The following is an 18,330-nucleotide window of genomic DNA, read 5'->3' as shown; positions in this document are numbered from 1 at the left end:
AAAACTCATTCTATAAGTGAAGTTGTACGCAATCCTGTACCTTCAAGGTTTTTGTAAGTAAGTGTGCTTTACTTTACTATCATTCAAAATTTAAATCAATTAAACTTCCTCATCTCTATATTTAGTTGGAGGTAAGCGGGTTTATAGAACACCCTTGTATCATATTAATTAAAAAATAAATTATTATAAAAATAAAGTGTTATTACAAAATCATCTTGTACAGAAGAAAATAAATGTATGATTAGCGGAGAAAAATAACGTATCTCTAGAAGAATAAACTATTGTGTTTGTACAATTCATGTATATATACATACACGCATACATGTATGTGTGTGCGTGAGTATGTGCGTGTGTATTAATCTTCGATTAAAGTGTCCAATGGTGTGACATTGCAAGTTTTTATCTAATCGTCCGTTGAACCTTCAATTAATAAAAAACATTAGACAAAAAGTCAGATATTTCGATGAGTACGGGTACATGTACAGTAGTTATTAAAGTGACGTGGTAAGCGAATTTCGAATTATTCAATTCTGCAGTTTGAATACTCACGACTTTATAGTCGTGCACGAAGCGCGACCGATATATCTAACGACGCAGTCAGTTTACTCTTATCTTGCACAAAGGGTCGTCTGGTTAAGTTAAGTAGAGATAAGTTAATGCTGTGACTGTTGCTGTGCAAGTGGTTACATTAAATTTTTATCTGTTTGCTTCTATCGTCATTGTAAAATAATAAAATCACTTGAGTTGCATTATGTACTATTCAATCAGGAATCTTTAAATTTATTAATGTCGGGATAGTAATGATAATCTATTATACACTTGCTATCTCTCAGAGACACATTAGTTAAAAATCTATCGAAATTTTTCGCATTTAATCTATCAATCAATTTCTAAAACGAAAGAACAAGCTTGATATAAATAGCATGATTTCTCTGGATCCGTTTCATTTATACTCATTGAAAATACACGTATTTTATATACAGATCTACTTTAAAACGCCGTTAAAGCATAATTGCGATGCTTGTTACGTGTTTGCGACGTGATGTAACATTTTGAATATCGGCTTATGAAATTAAATTTGTTTTTATAAAGTAAATACAATATTACGATCGCGATAATAATAAAATGAAAAGCGTAAAATAATTGCCTATATTATGATCAAATTTTTTCAATCGAAAACTATAGCAAGGAACCGCAGAAAGTAACAAAGTAAAATCCAAAACAAAATGCTGTTCGCAATACTATTGAGCGTCGTGGTCGTACTTTGCTCATTCCACTATTACATTCGGTATCGAAGGATTGGAAAATATGTTAGTAAATTACCTGGACCAAGAGCCTGGCCACTAATTGGCAATCTTTTAACGTTCCTAGTGCCGCAGGGTAAATGCTCTAATAAAAGCCACTTTTTTATGTAAAATATAAGCTTTGAAATTCCATTTCTTCAGATCAATTGTGGTACTTGGTAAGAAAAATGGGCGATAATTATTACCCGATTTATAAATTCTGGACACTTACGGAGGCTATCATAAACCTACGTCATCCAGATGATGTTGAGGTTTGTAATATTTTTATCGTAATTCTGTAATAATGTGAAAACAACGTAGTAATTATTTTTATTGATTTAATACAGGTATTGTTAACGAGTACGCAAAATATATCGAAGAGTCGTATTTATGAATTGCTTGAACCATGGTTCAGAACAGGATTGCTTACAAGTACAGGTGAAGTATTAATATTAGAATAAACTATTTTTATATTTTTCATGCTGTTTTCGTTCGTTTAAATGTAATTTTCAGGGGAAAAATGGCGCCGCAGGCGGAAAATTTTGACACCTGCTTTCCATTTCACTGTACTGCAACAATATTTGGAAATTATCAATGAAAATGATGAAAGAATCGTAAAACAACTGAGGGCAGAAGGAGAATCTGTTCAAAATATTTTACCGATCGTATCGAACTATACTTTAAACGTCATTTGTGGTAAGAAATTATGAAAATAGTATTTTGATTTCAAAATAGTATTTTGATTTAAAATACTTTAATCCACGATGTATTTCAATTTTTAACTTAGTTTACATTGTATATTGTTTGACGTGAGTTTAGAAATAAATCGTAGATAAATTGATTTTTTAAATTGACATATTTTTAAAAGGAAAAAGATTGGCTTACATATTTTTAAACGCACCTTTTGTAGAAACAGCAATGGGAACATCCCTAGAAGGGAAAAAAGAATTTCAAGTAAAATATAGAAATGCCGTTCGTCTCATGGGGGAAATACTGTTTCACAGGTAGTACAAAGATTCGAAAATTATATTTCTTTGTCGCTCACAATCACTGATCTACACGAGTTCTTTTTAAAGATTAACGAAGCCATGGCTTAAACCAGATCGATTATTCGCTTGGTTCGAGAAGAGTCGTCAGCAAAAGGAAGCATTGAAAATTTTACATGGATTCACTTCGCAGGTAGATGCAACTTTCCTTATTCGTTTACTTGTTATATCGGCCCCGTCAAAAACATTCGAGCGGCGTTCTTTTACGTATGGTAACCCATTTGTTCTGATTGCCAACTGCAGATTATAAACGAAAGAGAGGAATACCACAGGAAGACCGGAAATAAATTTTTAGAAAAAGTGAACGATTCCGCTACGGACGATGAGGGATCTTCAAGCGAAGAAGTTTTCGGAAGTGAGTAATGCAAACGTTGTCTACGCATTGATTTGAAAAAGAAATATGTATCAATGGTTCAATTTAATCCATCGTATAAAACGCAATTTCCATTCAACACTTTTTTAGTTAAAAAAAAGCGTTTGGCAATGTTGGATCTTTTGATAGCTGCCCATCACGACGGCCTAATCGATAAGCAAGGAATAAACGAGGAAGTGGATACTTTTATGTTTGAGGTGAGTGTCAATCTTACTCATTTTAGTTTTATATATTAACAACTTGGTGCAATTCGTGCGATGCTTCGAATTGAGGACGTTCTCTTGAAAGTTACTTTTCTTTAGATTCCCTTCAAACTTTTAAAAATGACTTCCTTTTTTTTGTTATTTATACAGCAGAAAAAATGAAGTTCATAGGTAATGTTCTTCAAAATCAATGCTGTTAACCGAATATTTTCGTGAAAGTAAACTTATGAACTTGACTGTTGTAAGAGAATGTCTTTAAATTACTATTGCAAATACAAGCAGTAACAATTTATTTTTAACGCTACAGTGGTATGACAAAATAAATTTCTTTAGGGGCATGACACTTCGGCAATGGGGATTTGCTTCGCTTTGTTGTTACTTGCGGAGCACAAGGATGTCCAGGTATATTTTAATGATACACTTGAACTTTGATGCCCTTTAAATATTCAAAGGCATTTGTCAAAGTCGTCTGCCACTGTGTGCAACGTAATTTTCACATTTACCATAATATTCAATAGGAACGTGCCCGAGCGGAAGTCAATCAAGTCCTTTCCGAATCAAGTGGCGCGATAAGTGTAACGACAATTCAACGTTTGAATTATCTTGACAGATGCGTAAAAGAATCTCTACGCCTTTACCCTAGTGTGCCGTTTATATCGCGAATTATTACTCACGACATGCAGCTTAGTAAGAAACAACTAACATTTGTCAAACAATTAACGAGTGCGATGACGACAACTATTAAAGTTTCATTTTTTCAGAGAATTATTTGATTCCGAAAGATACGATTGCACACTTGCATGTTTATGATACTCATCGAGATCCAAACTTTTGGCCGGAACCAAATAAGTTTGATCCTGACAGATTTTTACCTGAACGGATACAAAAGCGACATCCGTTCTCTTACATTCCATTCAGCGCTGGCCCACGTAACTGCATCGGTAAGTTTACTTTAAATATTTGTTTTTGTATAGCTAATGATTCGTCGTAAAATCTGATGAAGTACAATGTTAATTAGTAATCTATCAATAATTGCAACTTTTCCAGGTCAAAAATTTGCTATGATGGAGCTGAAAGCTGTGATTGCTCATTTACTTCACAATTTTTATTTAGAACCTGTTGATCTCGCACACGAAATACCCATCATTACCGATTTAGTCATTCGTCCATCTCGACCGATTTATATGAAGTTTGTGTCTATTCAGAAGGACGAATGACGAAGTAAAGGGTTGTATAAAATATGGATGGAAATGGATAGCACCCGTATAAGCAAAAATCTAAATTTTTATACTCTTTTTGTTATAATTATGAAATAAAATTATATCTTTTTTACACAATTTATATTCATCACAGGAATTAATTGCCAAGTCGTTCAAATTTATCATGTTTTAAAAATCAAATGTAGATAATATATCGTTTGTTGATTGTTGTAATTAATGAGTAATTGCAGTCACGAAAACTTTTTCCACCGATACAGCATCGAATTGACGGTACGCTGTTCTTTTGAAGAAATAACATTACATGTTCTTCATTTACGGCGAATGTATTTCATTCGGTCCTGTATTCTCAATAGTTAAGTAACAATAAGTATTGACAGTGTTAGAGAAATAAAATTAATACTCATTCCACTTGCTACGAAGCTCGTGTACTTCAACTTTTTCAATATTGTTTGCATCTCCAAGTTAACGGTGAAGCTCAATGAGTGTTGATGAATCTTTTGTTCGTAAATAGGTCTCGGATGAACTGTACAAAATCTAAATGTGCTGTGTATAATCAACTATTTGAGAAAACTTCTTGCAAAGAAGCCATAGGGATACTTCTGTACTACGGCAGTTGTCGCAGTCTTCTGATGAACTTTTAAAATGAGTTTAGATTCTATTGTGTGATTGTTGAACGCTGCCAAGAAAAAAAAACTATTGTTTAATTATATGATAAATTATAAAATATTGTTTCTTTTTTTTAACTTTCTTTACCATACCTGTAAAAAAGGCTCTTTGCGATTTCGTAGGTGACTTTAACTTTTATGGCAGGGATTGAGCATGTAAGGGATAGCGTTCTTGTCAACATTTGAAAAAATTATATCGTATGCAGCGTCCATATGTCTTTCATAGTGGGCCCTAACAGTAAATTTTCCGGCACAGAATTTACAGGTGAATACATTGTTTTCTTTCTTACTCAAATCCGGAATACGTCGGAAAGTCGGATATTGTCTAATTAGTCCATCTTCACTTGAGAAAAACGTATGAGTATCAATCTCTTCTAATGCTGAGCCCTTTAGCTTCGCCGTAAGAAGGCACCCTTGATTAATTAAGAAACTGATTGATTATTTTGATTTATGAAAAAATTGCTTAATTTTGCCGATCATATACGCATCATACATATATTGATAGGTAGCCTGTAATACAAGCTTAAAAAATACCACTCGTATATGCCAATGTGCACTAAACTTTTTGTAATACCTTCGTCATTCGATAACTTGCCAATCGGGCACTTTTCCTTTGGCAAGTCTTCTTTCGTCTGTGCTTTCTGCGCATCAATTATTCGCTTCTTCTGTTCCAGCATTTTTTTTAATCCAGTCAGAATGAAGTTCGCGGTAGAGTTCTCCAGATTGGCAGGATCGCAATCTGTCCATAAGAAAGGACAATAAAATTCGGTGTTAAAATATTCGATGGCATTTGCAAGCCAACAATTCAATGTAAAAATATTTCCGTTATCAATTTAGCTTTGTTTAATTATTCAAACTTTTCTGTGCCATTCAACATGCTTCAATGCAACTTATGGCATAAAAGAGTTAATTGATAGTCTCTTTGAACATCTCCTAGAGCTTTAACGTATGTAGACAACTAGACAATGCCAGGAACTGTCAATTCTCTCTCCGTATCTTACGGACTTCCACTATCAATGATCAATCGTATCGAGCAACTGTTTGAAAACAATGCCTATTAATTGAGTTTCACTGAAAAAAAATGCTCTGTCACAAAGTATTTGCTGATTTTGACAGAAAGTTGAATATTTGTCTGCGCTCTGAAATGAAATCAATTGGTTTTTAATTAGCGAAGAAAGAATAAGGAATACAATGCCAAAGATGCATTTTATATCTACGATAGGCTGATCAAATTGTTTCGCTCGGTTATATTGCCTCACACAATGTCACAATTTGAGCACTTATCAAAATGTAATCTCCGAATGTCTCGAATAATTACTCTACTCCGATTAGTTCTTTATCTCAATCGAGTTCGTTCACCTCAGTATGACTATTGTGGTTTGTTTCAAACAACTAGTTTGAACTTGGAGAATTATATAAGGTTTGTTCTTACTAATTTCTAGTGTTCGTAGTCGATATTTGAAAATATTTGGGGATTACTAAGATCATAATATTTAGATAAGTGTTCAAAATTAGGCATGGCGTAACGGAATAAGGTGAAGTAAACATATATTGGAGAAACAATCTTACATGTCAGTCATAAATATTCAAGGCGCTTTTGGCACTGAAGTCCTTTTCTCTTCACTAATTAAAAAGAAGAAACTTTTTTTCGAAAAATAGATATCTCCGCGATAGTTTTCCTTCTTCGGCGAGAAGCAGTTTGATAGCATTGCTATATAGAAACGTTGTCGACGCGATTGATCATTAGCGATGTTCTAAAGCATGCGGAAGCGATACGAATACCTTGATATGAATGGTCTCGGTAAAGGATCGTATCGAGGCATGCGAAGCACGAGTCACGCAAAAAATTATTAATAGACAAGGTTGATTTTAACAACGGAAATGAATGGTTTTGCATTAGCAATTTCTGCCGCGAAGGCCTCGTCGCTTCGCCCGAAGTGACGTTGCCTAGTGTGGCGGAGCCAATTTCTTTGAAAACAGGGCATTGTTCGTCGCGCTCGTTACCGGCAATATAGGGGAGCACCGCCTCCATGTCCTGTACCGAGATGGTCTTTCCCACATTGTAGCACGCCTCGGCTAACGCCTCTATTCTGTCTAGTTGTTTCTTGGACTCCGCTAGCTGTTCCACGACCTTCTTATTTTCTTCTGTATCTAGAGCGTTCAGTGGTATCGACCAATTGTCTGGATTTGACATTGCGGATGCTGCTCTCGGACGAACGATTGGGAGCTTGTGCGCTTTCCTGAAAAGTCGATACAGATACCGTCTCACTTTCGGACGAATTATGCGTGAGCGCTTCAACCGGTCGACCGCACGAATCGTCTCTGTGCGCGCCCCAAGTTGTCGGTCGACTGCGGGCCCGCACACGGTGTATCGTGTGAACGCACCAAAACTTTGGTAAGCTTAAGCCGACACGATTTTCCTCCCCTCTCCACGTCATACACACATCTGCTTCAGCCATCTTGCGTTACCGAAATTTATTTCATCTCACAAGCATATGCAGATCTAGCTAGGACAATTATAGATAATTAGATAAACAAAGACATAATCGTTGCAGAAATATAAGGGATACCCGACTGTTTGCCGACTGTCGCCTGCAAGAGACGTTTTTCTCCAATATGTTCCGTTCGAATTTACTGACAATATGCACGACTTGTACGATTGCTCTAACGAAAATGTTTCGACGAACAGATATTTACGTACCTCGCGTTAATCCGATAACGTTCGATGCTCGTTCAGTTAGATCCGGAAAACGACGGCACTAGGCGTTCTTCTGCATGTTACGGATGGTCAGATTGTACTGTGCTGCCTACTATACTTCAGAGGCTTTGGGTTTGGCCCTAGGAAATTTATGAATTTTAATGGGGGGGGGGGGCGTTGAAAGCTTCGGCCAATCAACGTGGACTGGAAAACAAAGAAACGCATGTTATTGTATAGAATTTAATATACATCTTTCAATACAGATACTCCAATATAAGAAAAATTAGTGCATGTCAAAATAGTCAATTAAGTCAAATCAATATTAACAGTGGTTTGAAACTCTCAATATAAAAAGTAAATGAACAGGGCGTCGAGTAAAAAAATAAGCTATTAGCTTTGTATTCAAATGTTAATTGGATTACAGCGTACCAATACGAGTACCAATAAATCTTGTAGAATCTACATGTTTGTTTAGTATGCCATTTTAACTTCGTGCAAACGGAGGATTTTAATCGCGTCATTCTGCACATAAAAAAAATCGCTAAAGAAGTTCGAATAGCTTATGAGTTTCCAAATAGTAACAAACGTAATCATTCAAATCAATAGTAGGGATTTCACGAGAAAAACCCGCGAGAGATGTGTAAATCGTGGAAATTGAATAGATGAGAATACATGTAAATTGAAGAGCATTCCTTTCTGAATTTGTGAATATGTTAGAAGGGAGTAGGTCTTTTAGGCGAGTGCCCAGGCGTCTGTTGAGCAACAGCGGAAGTAGAGATTAGAGACATCAGAAATAAATATTTCGTCTATCTTCGTTCGTAGAAGTTGGAAAGCAAACACATACGCCCTAGTATATATTAAGGTTGAAAACTCGTTGGCTACGTATGGAATGATTGTGAAATAAATACGTGAATACTTTCATAAATATGATTATAATTTTGTTTATAAATACATAATTATAATTTGTTATTGTAAATCAACTATTATTTTTTTATATTTACTTGGCACGATGTACATGTTATCTTTATAAACTTATATGCTTAACTATTGTCACTTGTAATTAACTACAAGTTGCTATGACAAGTGATTCAATGATTTCTCTAATAACTTTAGACTCATTCCTTATGTATAAAAGCTGCAGTCATTCGATTAAAATGCGCACAAGCAATTTTTGTTAAAATACATAGCACTTTATCTTAACAAGAATATCTTATTAATTGATCTATGGAGGTCGTTTACCATATTACTAAAAGAAAGCTGAAGTGAAATCCTTCAGATACAGAATAATCAATTTGTTTGAAAAAATTAAGCCGTTAAAATCTTATGCTATTCTAAAATTCATCAATGAAATGTCAAACACAATGCTTCTCTAAAAAAAGTACTATTATATTTTATAAGCTTCGGTACAGCTTAACTATACTAACGAGTAAACCTGTTATTGTTAACAAATTTTTTTCCTACTAAAAGGATTTGATTTCAACATTTAGTTGCTGATATTCTAAATATTTTAGTTTATTCTAGAGATTTTTCTAAAGTACAAATAGACATAACAAAACGAAATCAAAAATAAGAAATAGAAATAAGATAGAACTTAATTCTATAAACGAAAACAATTATGCACTGTTCATTCAATTGGTAAGTTTCGTCTCAAATAGAATGTATATATACGTTATGTTTTGACAAATTTTATAAAAATGAAAATATAAAATATTACATTTTTAATAACAAACCAAGAAAAAAACAATTCATTTGTTCTTTTCTTTATCTAGTAAAGTAAGAACTTATGCTAAAAGTTATTTTCATAATCATTTGTATACTATATCGAATATGATCTTACGCAAGAACTAGGTCAAAAGACGCACATATAGACTTACATAAGAACATACTAGATGTTTTCAGGAAGACAGTATATTTCTCTTTTCTTTCATCTATCTAAGATTTTATCTAAATTTTATGAGTAATTCGTTGCGTATAAAAAGAGTCGCCTTACAGGAATGTATCAGTACACTGTACGAGACAGAACGATCAGTGACAAGAAAAATGTTTGCAAAATATTTGTTCGTGTTCACGTTGGTGATGCTATGCTTAGCATTGACTTTTGGAGAAGAAGGTATATTTCATAATTTTAAATGTAAGAAAGTGAATTTCATGGGGATCATCATTGTTCTATTTTCAGTGTCGGCAGAATATCAGAAATGCATCGCTGATTGCCAACGTAAGTATTTTATTTTGATATTGAATACATTAATTTTATAAGACTAAATCTATATACAATATCATTTTTTGTGAAACAGGTAAAAACGAAGAAATAAAAAGAAATATGAGGTACGCAAGCTTTTAAATGGCGAATATTTTTATTCATATTAGTTTATAAAGTTCTTTTGTTTTGTAATACGTAGTTCATAATTTGAAATTCTTCAAAATATTAAATTGAATTCACTGTATATTTTCAATCACTTGATAATTGTTAACTTACAGACTAATAAACTCATTAATTTTATAAAGTTTACAATGGAAATTGCTAAATCTTGAGATACATCATTGGCACATAAGATGTGATTGAGAAATTAGAAAGCATTAAAGGACGGTTTTTTTAATTTTTCAGCCATGGACGAACTCACCGTGCAATATGGTGTCACGGCGTTTGTAGTAAAAAGAATTAATCAAGTTTTACGTTATCAAAATTGAGTATATATTGATCAAGAGATGTAAATGAATTTGCATTAATTAATAAAAGTATTTGATAATATTTTATGATACTGTATTTCAATATTTTCTTAAATTAACTGTATTCAACAGTCACGCAATGTAACTAATTATTACTCAATAAATATTAAATCTATAATTGGTGATGTTTTGACAGTTAACATTCACTAAAAATTAATGATAATTTTCAAATAAGAGTATTGCAATACAAGAGAGAAATAATTAAAAGTTCATTGGATATAAAAATTTTTTAAAATACAGTAAAAATAGCCACATTGTTGTTTTTCAGTTGCGAATTTAACGCAATTGTACTAGGTTAAATATTTATTTTAAGTTAATTACTTTGTCGCGTTCAAAATGATGTCGAATTATGATTACTGCATCGTCGTATCCTAAATCTAAATAAATCTTACTATTGTCGTTACCATCTGAGACTAATACATTTCGAAACTCTGCGTGCGGGGATTCGACTTGACACACGCTCGAGTAATCGAGCATACTTAATATCTCGTCCCACACACGTCGTATCGAAAGAGTACATTTCGATGCTAATGCGAGAAAGTATTTTTAGCCTCGCGTGGACGTGTGCGCCCGAGTTAAGCGAGGGTGAAAAAGTCACACGAGGCTAAAGACTTGATTTTTCGACACGCGAGACTTGAAGCACACTTGCTGTCGCAAGCGTGCGTAAAGTCGAGTCCTCGCGCGCGGAGTGTCGAAAAAATTGTTTCCGTGATTCTCAAAGCAGTTCGTAACGTTTGAACGACGTTCGTAAGCTCGACGACCTTAAGTCGCCGCGAGCAGCATTTCACCAGTGCGTTTCATCGAGCCGTGTCTATCCGGCGCGAATTGCGGGTACGTATGCTTCATCGAGCGATTCAGACGCGACTCAATGAGACGCACACGAGAAGCACCCCAGTGGGATGCCTCGTTCAGACACAACTAAGAGGCGCATTTCGCGTCAGCATAATTTTTATTTCTCGAAGTGAATTAGTCATGTTAAGAGGTTTATATTTTTATGAACAATTCTTTCAAACGTTCATATTTTTTTGATTGCTTAAAAACAGTTAACAAAAACTGTTCACTGAAGCAAAGTCGATATAGCGATAATTTAAAAAAGAACATAAACATCAAATTCTCTAAATTCAAAGAAACTCTCAGTACCTCAGCTGTTTTTTTATGTATTTATTTATTTTTTGTAACATAATATGATCACATACCAGCATTTGACAAATTCATAAAAAAAAAGCATTTAAAAACTTGAGTAACGATAATATTCATTGATGTTGGTACATTTTTCATGTTTATATGATGAGCGTTAATTTCATTCCTATATAATATGAATAAATTAATATCACAATGAAGAAAAAAGAAACATTTATTTCACAATAAATTATTTCGTTTTGTGCAACTTTTCTCGAATTTGTCTTCTCTTGAATATTGTATCTTCCAAAATTAAAATTGGCATTTCAAATAGAATACTAAAGAAGAAAGCAACTATAATCGCCAGCACCATATCACTGATGTAGGATTGAAGCTGAAAAATAAAATTTATTATAATTTTTAATATGGTTGCAACAATGAAAATCAGGTCGCACTTACAATAGAGTACTGATTAAAATATTTGGCCGTCCTCAAAGTTCCCACTTGTAAAGCTGGTAAAACTAGATGCACTAGGTAAATGCTGTATGATATTCTACTGATTGGCAGAAAAATTTTTGCCGACAAGAAATTTGCGATAGGTCCTGTGCGTATAAGTTTGATTATTGGAGTTGAAATTATCGTCAACTAGTGTAAGGATGCCTTGTGCTCAAAATTAATATTTTTTTTTATTTAAACTTCGAATCGCATGGGTACATTTGTACCCATACTTATTTTGTTTCATTTAAATTTTCAAATGGTTTTGATATTTAATATTTCAGGTATTCAACATATTAAGTTTTTCTGGTTCAAATAAGCGATTTCAATTTATGTGCATATCTCAATTATCTGGACAAACCAAAAAATTGTCAAAGTTGTTACTAATACAAACTGAAAAAGTGGCTTAATCAATTATCTCGATAGATAATATTTTATTTGTAAACTGTTGCAAAAATTGGTATTTTCATTCATATTCATGAGCACACAAATAAATTCTTGTCGAAATTCAACATAGCGGTCGAGTCATTCTATTCCGAAAGTGTTAGTTAAGCTATACTTCAAAACTTCAGTCAGATCCATTTAATACTAATGCACGTAGACTAATTTGAAGTTGAAAAAAATGAATAGCTGATGACGTACCTGCGTCATTATGAATGCTCGTATAAATAATCCAGCAAATACCATATGCCCATAACGGTCTCTGTAAGGCAGCGAAAGTCACTTCGCGCACTAAATTATACTCGTAATTTGCATGCGTGAAATATCTTGTACCCAGCATACAGAACAGGAAGGATGCAATTGCCAACAGCCATCCAATCGAGATGAGAGTCTACGGCAGAAAGAGCGTAATTGCTATATATTTTGTTAAGGTTAAATAAGTTTCGCGAAATCCTCTTGACCTTATTCGGCCGGACGCTCTTGTGCTGAGTTACTATGTAAGCAAACAGAATGCCAATAAGCCAGGGAGATGCACGGGTATACGTCATTTGATATACATTTTGAAAAGCCTCCATGGCACGTGTAACACTAAAAAGTATAATGAAATAAGTTACGAATGAACGAAATCGCACTTTGTATTTGCATAGTTAACTACTTGTAATCGTGAGAAAAATAAATCGATGAATATTTATTGGCACCGACAATCCACCCCGACAAAATCGCTGACGTCAAAATCAGAGTAAATAAGAGCGTCAAGCCCAGTCTCGGCCGTTTGTACAGCGGGTACAGAACGATAGGCGATAGCCAGTAGAGCTGCATGTCTACAGATAGTGACCATAGATGTAACAAGCACTAAAAAATACCAAAGTTTTAATGCGCGATAGTCGCGTCGTCAAGAAGACGTTGGAGTAAAATTCGTCCATCTTCAACCAAATACATTATAACGAAGTGACATTATGCAAATGTTCAATGTAAACTTATACGAATTTCCTCTTAAAAAGGTAGATGGAATCAACATAGAAACCAATTCAGGGCCATTTCCTCGGATTTGGAATTCACGCGTGTTAAATGTCGTACGGCGCTATGTTGTTCTTGAAATTTTTCTGAAATGGAAACTTCTGCGCGTCGTTCCAGTCGTCATCATTTACTCTTTCACAAGCTCTGATCAGAAATTTTTCAACGCGTCGATAATGTTGCCTTGATTATTTTTGTCATTGGAGTGTAGGCATTCCTACACTCTTCGCATCTTAAACAAGATTAACTGAAGAAAATAAGCCACCGTGAAAATTTTTGCAGTTACTTGCAAAGTTATGCTTCAATCGAGATCATCTCGGAAACGCGGTCCTTCAAGTGAGCCCGCCCTAGCTATGGAAATCGGTTGAACCGCTACAAGCACGTGCGCGGTTGTGCACTGCAGTTTGCGCACAGTAGCGCACCTACCTTAATTATAATTTGACAAAGTCCTTACGTAATTATCCGTTTCAAAAAAGTTTTGAAAGTACAGCAGAACGGACCACCACTTTGATCCGCATCCCGTGACAAAAATATTTTGCAACCACTCGTAACGAGCTCCCGAGGCGCCGAGACCAGGCAGCAATACGAATGTAGCTACGGTGAGCGTCACCACCGGAAACGTCAATCTGTAAAATTCGCCAAATGTGTGTCACTCCATCATATTATTCCGACGTCATTAGCCGACGAACCTAATGAAGCGATGCAAATAGTAGAGAGCAATGTTGAAGTTGCTCGTTTTATGCTTAAAAAAATTCCAAGCCATCAAAAAGCCACTGAGAGCAAGGAATGTGTCGACGGAAAATACACCGACGAGTGGATACATGGATCCCCAAGACGAAAACCACTACGATACGAAACAATCGATATAAATTTCGATTAATTGTCAGATTACAAATGCGTCGTGCGCGTTAAACCTTTGTGATGTAAACTGCATTGACGTTCACTCCTAAAAGTTGTACCAAATATTCGTGCACCAGTACTATCCAGCAGGTGCTGATGGCACGTAATCCATGAATAACCGGCAGATTGTTGTCGCGTGTATTTGTGCTGAGGATGGTTTCGGCGCTTTTCAACAGCGAAAGTCTCTCGAACAAACTGGCAGACGAACTCTGCCCGAGCTTTCTTCTCCTCAGCGCCAAGTCGTAGAGCGTGCAGAAGACCAGAAAAGTGATGTAGGCACCGGCAATTGTGCTTCAAAACATCATAGAATATTCTTTTCAACCAGCAGATCAACGACATCTCGCATACCGGCCACTTAATAACGCATGATTGCATCTAGCACTGTAATTTTTCGTTTCAAAATGTTTGCCAATTATTTTGCAGGCCTCGGTTAATCATTTCAAGGTTTCGCGTCAATTACAAGCTTGCTCAACTAAACACATCAGAGCTCGAAAAAAGTTATGTTAGAAATATTCGATGCTTGAAATGACGATAATAATGTACGGTCGTTGCGAAAGAATCCAATCAATTGATATCCAGCAACAATCGACAATTAAATACGAAAATAGATCACGCAAACAGATACTTACAAACTGATGACGAATGCTGGGCTCCTCGTCGCCAGGTCCGATGGCAAAGCGGTGCAGCTAGCAGAAACGACGCTTACGCCGAGAATTTGGAGCTTTTCGCTGGTACCGATGGCGTCACGCAAGAGGCCAGTGACATCCTCGGCGCCGCAACTCGCGGGCACGCATATCGACAGCGTTGGATCGAGGATGAAGCGCTCTTCCGGGCCCGACTTGATCGCGTACATGCAGTGCCTGCCGCGAATCTCAAAGCCGGCCCTCTGTCCGCGCGCCTCCGTGCACTCGTCGAACATTCCCATGTCGATTACGTGGCCCTGCAGCACGCCCACCGGCAGCTTCGACGACGCGTCCAGCACTGAAGCACAAATGCAATAGAAAAGGCGCGCAAATTCGTTCGCTCTTGCGTGGTGCGCGACCCTCCTCTCCGATGATAACGAAAACCAACCACGGCAATAATAATGAGCGCGATCATAATTGTAACCAGTCTCACTTTTTAAGGCCCAGGACTCTCTCTGGTCGATCGCGCGCTCGTAAATCGCCAAATCTCGAGCACAGCCTGTGTCGTTTCCCACGCGACCGCGACTGCTCTCCTCGCGGACAAGTCGGCGCCAATTTTCCAACAGACCCTCTGGCCCGAGCAGCCGCAACTGGTCATCGATCAGCTGGCTCTCCAAAACGTCGTCGTAGTTGGTCCGCGCTGCATCGCCTCGGCTGATCAGCATCAGTATCAGCGGTGAAAGCACGCCGATCCAACTCTTGCGGCGTACGTACATTGTCGCGTCGATAGCTGCGGATCTTAGACTGGCCAGCTCAATCTCAGCGTAAGGCGCGTACTGCAGCTCGCTATGATTTGCGAGACACACCGCCGTCGAGTTACGCGTACGCGGCGCGGACCACATTCTCCTGTGCATGGCGCGCGCCGCGAGAAAATCTATCTCGCGAGCGCGCGCGAGGGATATACCGTCAGCGTGCGTCGAGCATCGGAAGCAGGCTTCAATCGCGTCGATCTTGCGACGAGGTGCACGGCCAAGGATCGGCAAAGTCTCGTCGCGAGCTTCCAGCCTCCTGTTCGCGCGTGCATTCTCGCGTGGTGATCTGCCACGTGGACGGTGCGCCAAGTTCACGCTGGACAAAATGAAAAAAAGGATTCACATTTCGACGCTTGCGCAATATTTACGTAACGCGTGTTCACCGCGTTGCCTTTCCAATTCCGTATTCATGTAATCGGGCGTTTTTAAAAAGAATCCAATTCAGCGTGAGAGCCTTAAAGGGAACAGCATGAAATGGGGATTTCTTTTTTTACGCACTACGCTCGACTGATATCAATGCGACGTTATCTAAAAGTACGCTGTCATTCGATGACAACTAACTTGCACTGCTCGAAACGAGCTGATTGACGTTGTTTTGCGAAATTCAACCACATCGACATGTGCATCTCTTAATAATACGTTGAGCATAATCCTTTTGTTATTTCAACTCCTTGTTCGAGTGACCCGTTATCTTCAGAACGTCTAATAAGAATCCAGTAGACACAGAACTATCGACGATTCTTGTTAAATTCTCACCCTATCACGCAATCGACAGGTACCAATTATATACGGATGAAAACCTCTTCAGCTGTGAGTCCATAACTGACCCTTTTAACTGCAGTTCATTACGACTTACAAATGGAAACGAAAATGAACTTTAACTATATTGCGTATCTTTGCTGCACAACGATAAACATTGAATGTAACAATAGCGATGCGTAGACGAATTGCGAGAATACTAAAACAAATTCTTTTTGCTACATATAAAAAATATATATTGAAAAATAACAACATTAAGAAAAGATTATAGCAAGATAGGATCTCTGTTTCATGAACTTGTTATAAAAATATGTTGTAAAAAAAAATATTGCGTAAAGACTGTCTTACAAAATCACACACGCACACGCATGAACTAGAAATATTTAAAATTATAAAAAACTCTCTTGTAATGTAATACGTTTACTAGTCAATAATTTTTTAGAAATAATGCTTATCACCATTTAACTTTCCGAAAACTTGCCAAAAGTAATTTTAAAATAGTAAATTTGGATTTAAAATGTTTCTATCATAGTTTATAATAAAATTGATTCAAAGTTTAGACAGTCTGCAATTTACCCATCGCCGGAGACATGCACAGCACATGAGAAAAAGGCATATAACTGTATTATTGTTGACGACAAAACAACCTTTATAGAATTTTTTGAATCGCCGCAACTTGTTAATCATATAATATTGCGATTGTCATTACTAAAGACTAACTATAATAACTTCATTTGCACAAAAGCATTTTCAAATTATCACAAAAATATTTTTAACACTTTTATGGGGTCACTTGGTCTATTGAAAATTTTTAGAATTATTATAGCTAGCTTTCAAACAATAGCAGCGTTTTTACGATTGTGAACATCGATGATTATGTAAATTACTAATAGTCATTTTTAATTTAACCGATATTAAATGATTCTTCGTAATTATATTGTATGCAGTTTTGTTGAAAAAAATTTATAAATTCGTTCACAAATTGAATATAATGAAAAATTAAAATATAACAATACTTATGCTTATTTAATACGAATAATACTGTTTCTATAAATTTTATGTGTGTGTGCGCGCGCGTGCGTGTGTGTGTAAATTCAAAATTCTCTTTAAGAAAATTAATTGTAATGAAAAATAATATGAATATTTGTATGTATGAGTGAAATATCTATGCTTATAACTGTAAAATAAACATATAATTTAATAAAAAAAAAACAAGTAAAAAGAAATATAACTTTGTTATAAAGTAATAACTTTATTTATAACATAATTGATTTATCGATTAACACTGTACAGTAGCATACGCATTCATCTGTATGTTACGAAACTTCTTCTTGAATATAATAGCATTTTGAAATTCTGAGAAAAATCAAAACATTATATACAAGAATATATACATATATTGCAAAAAGGTATTTAAGCGTCTTGATTTTGATTTGCATTCGAGGACTGCGAAGATAGCCCCCGGGTTTTCATGAGAAATTGTTAGCCAAAAAAGGAAAACGGCATTAATTGCTCTAATTGTCCCTGATGTACTTGGTAATTTCCCATTTACGATTAATCAACGGGAAATATGGGAAAATCGCATTTTCCGTTTACCTACTCACTAACTGATTTCTCCAGAATTTGTTATTCGATTTTTACGGTTCGGATCTTACAATTAAGATTATAATTTCCCACGTCATCTCCCGTATTTACATTAATGCTAAATATTATTAATTTTAAATAAAAATTCATAATAACATTGATGCCCCGAGTGGCGGGAAAACTGTTTCATTCCGTATTTCTACGTTTCGTGGACCAAGAAGCAGAAAGTATTATATCAATGAGTTAGTTTTATACACGGCGTATAGACTTCAGTCGGTCTGAATCTTAGAGCTACATTTTTTATTATCTGCAGTTACGCATTCTGTTCCAGCAGTGACAAAAATATCTTTCAATAAATCTAGGAATTC

General features: G+C 35.8%; 3 protein-coding genes and 1 long non-coding RNA gene across 5 annotated transcripts; 2 read left to right on the top strand and 2 right to left on the bottom strand.

The window, feature by feature from the left end:
• The first annotated feature begins 383 nt into the window (after nucleotides 1-383).
• LOC131669708 (cytochrome P450 4C1-like) lies at nucleotides 384-4,136 on the top strand. Its single transcript, XM_058944792.1, has 13 exons — nucleotides 384-504; nucleotides 1,186-1,380; nucleotides 1,446-1,555; nucleotides 1,631-1,721; nucleotides 1,797-1,979; nucleotides 2,194-2,287; nucleotides 2,360-2,462; nucleotides 2,573-2,684; nucleotides 2,793-2,899; nucleotides 3,239-3,307; nucleotides 3,424-3,592; nucleotides 3,667-3,846; nucleotides 3,953-4,136. Exons 2-13 carry the CDS (start codon nucleotides 1,227-1,229, stop codon nucleotides 4,120-4,122), a joined length of 1,542 nt encoding a protein of 513 aa, XP_058800775.1. The 5' UTR covers nucleotides 384-504; nucleotides 1,186-1,226; the 3' UTR covers nucleotides 4,123-4,136.
• Nucleotides 4,137-4,256: 120 nt separating this feature from the next.
• Nucleotides 4,257-7,627, bottom strand: LOC131669709 (uncharacterized). 2 transcript variants are annotated; one of them, XM_058944794.1, is made up of 5 exons: nucleotides 7,492-7,572; nucleotides 6,795-7,293; nucleotides 5,365-5,529; nucleotides 4,884-5,203; nucleotides 4,257-4,801 (listed from the first exon to the last, which is right to left on the bottom strand). In XM_058944794.1, exons 2-4 carry the CDS (start codon nucleotides 6,982-6,984, stop codon nucleotides 4,920-4,922), a joined length of 639 nt encoding a protein of 212 aa, XP_058800777.1. In that variant the 5' UTR covers nucleotides 6,985-7,293; nucleotides 7,492-7,572; the 3' UTR covers nucleotides 4,257-4,801; nucleotides 4,884-4,919. The 2 variants fall into 2 exon arrangements, with proteins under 2 accessions (XP_058800777.1, XP_058800776.1); XM_058944793.1 differs by having other exon boundaries at nucleotides 4,258-4,801; nucleotides 6,795-7,030; nucleotides 7,492-7,627.
• A 1,375-nt stretch (nucleotides 7,628-9,002) lies between these two features.
• On the top strand, nucleotides 9,003-10,305 carry LOC131669746 (uncharacterized). Its single transcript, XR_009302391.1, has 5 exons — nucleotides 9,003-9,123; nucleotides 9,481-9,598; nucleotides 9,665-9,703; nucleotides 9,783-9,813; nucleotides 10,094-10,305. It is a non-coding gene; the product is annotated as an uncharacterized LOC131669746 (long non-coding RNA).
• A 1,279-nt stretch (nucleotides 10,306-11,584) lies between these two features.
• LOC131669754 (nose resistant to fluoxetine protein 6-like) lies at nucleotides 11,585-15,709 on the bottom strand. Its single transcript, XM_058944865.1, has 10 exons — nucleotides 15,301-15,709; nucleotides 14,814-15,165; nucleotides 14,199-14,475; nucleotides 13,974-14,128; nucleotides 13,739-13,910; nucleotides 12,998-13,122; nucleotides 12,732-12,858; nucleotides 12,472-12,661; nucleotides 11,794-11,936; nucleotides 11,585-11,728 (listed from the first exon to the last, which is right to left on the bottom strand). Exons 1-10 carry the CDS (start codon nucleotides 15,707-15,709, stop codon nucleotides 11,585-11,587), a joined length of 2,094 nt encoding a protein of 697 aa, XP_058800848.1.
• Nucleotides 15,710-18,330: the final 2,621 nt, after the last annotated feature.

The sequence above is a fragment of the Phymastichus coffea genome, unplaced genomic scaffold (genome assembly GCF_024137745.1).
Source record: "Phymastichus coffea isolate CEN01 unplaced genomic scaffold, Cenicafe_Pcof_1.1 PCOF00096, whole genome shotgun sequence".
In the NCBI taxonomy this organism is placed as follows: domain Eukaryota; kingdom Metazoa; phylum Arthropoda; class Insecta; order Hymenoptera; family Eulophidae; genus Phymastichus; species Phymastichus coffea.
Note: the sequence above shows the minus strand (reverse complement) of the source record. Positions and strands in the feature narration are given on the sequence as shown.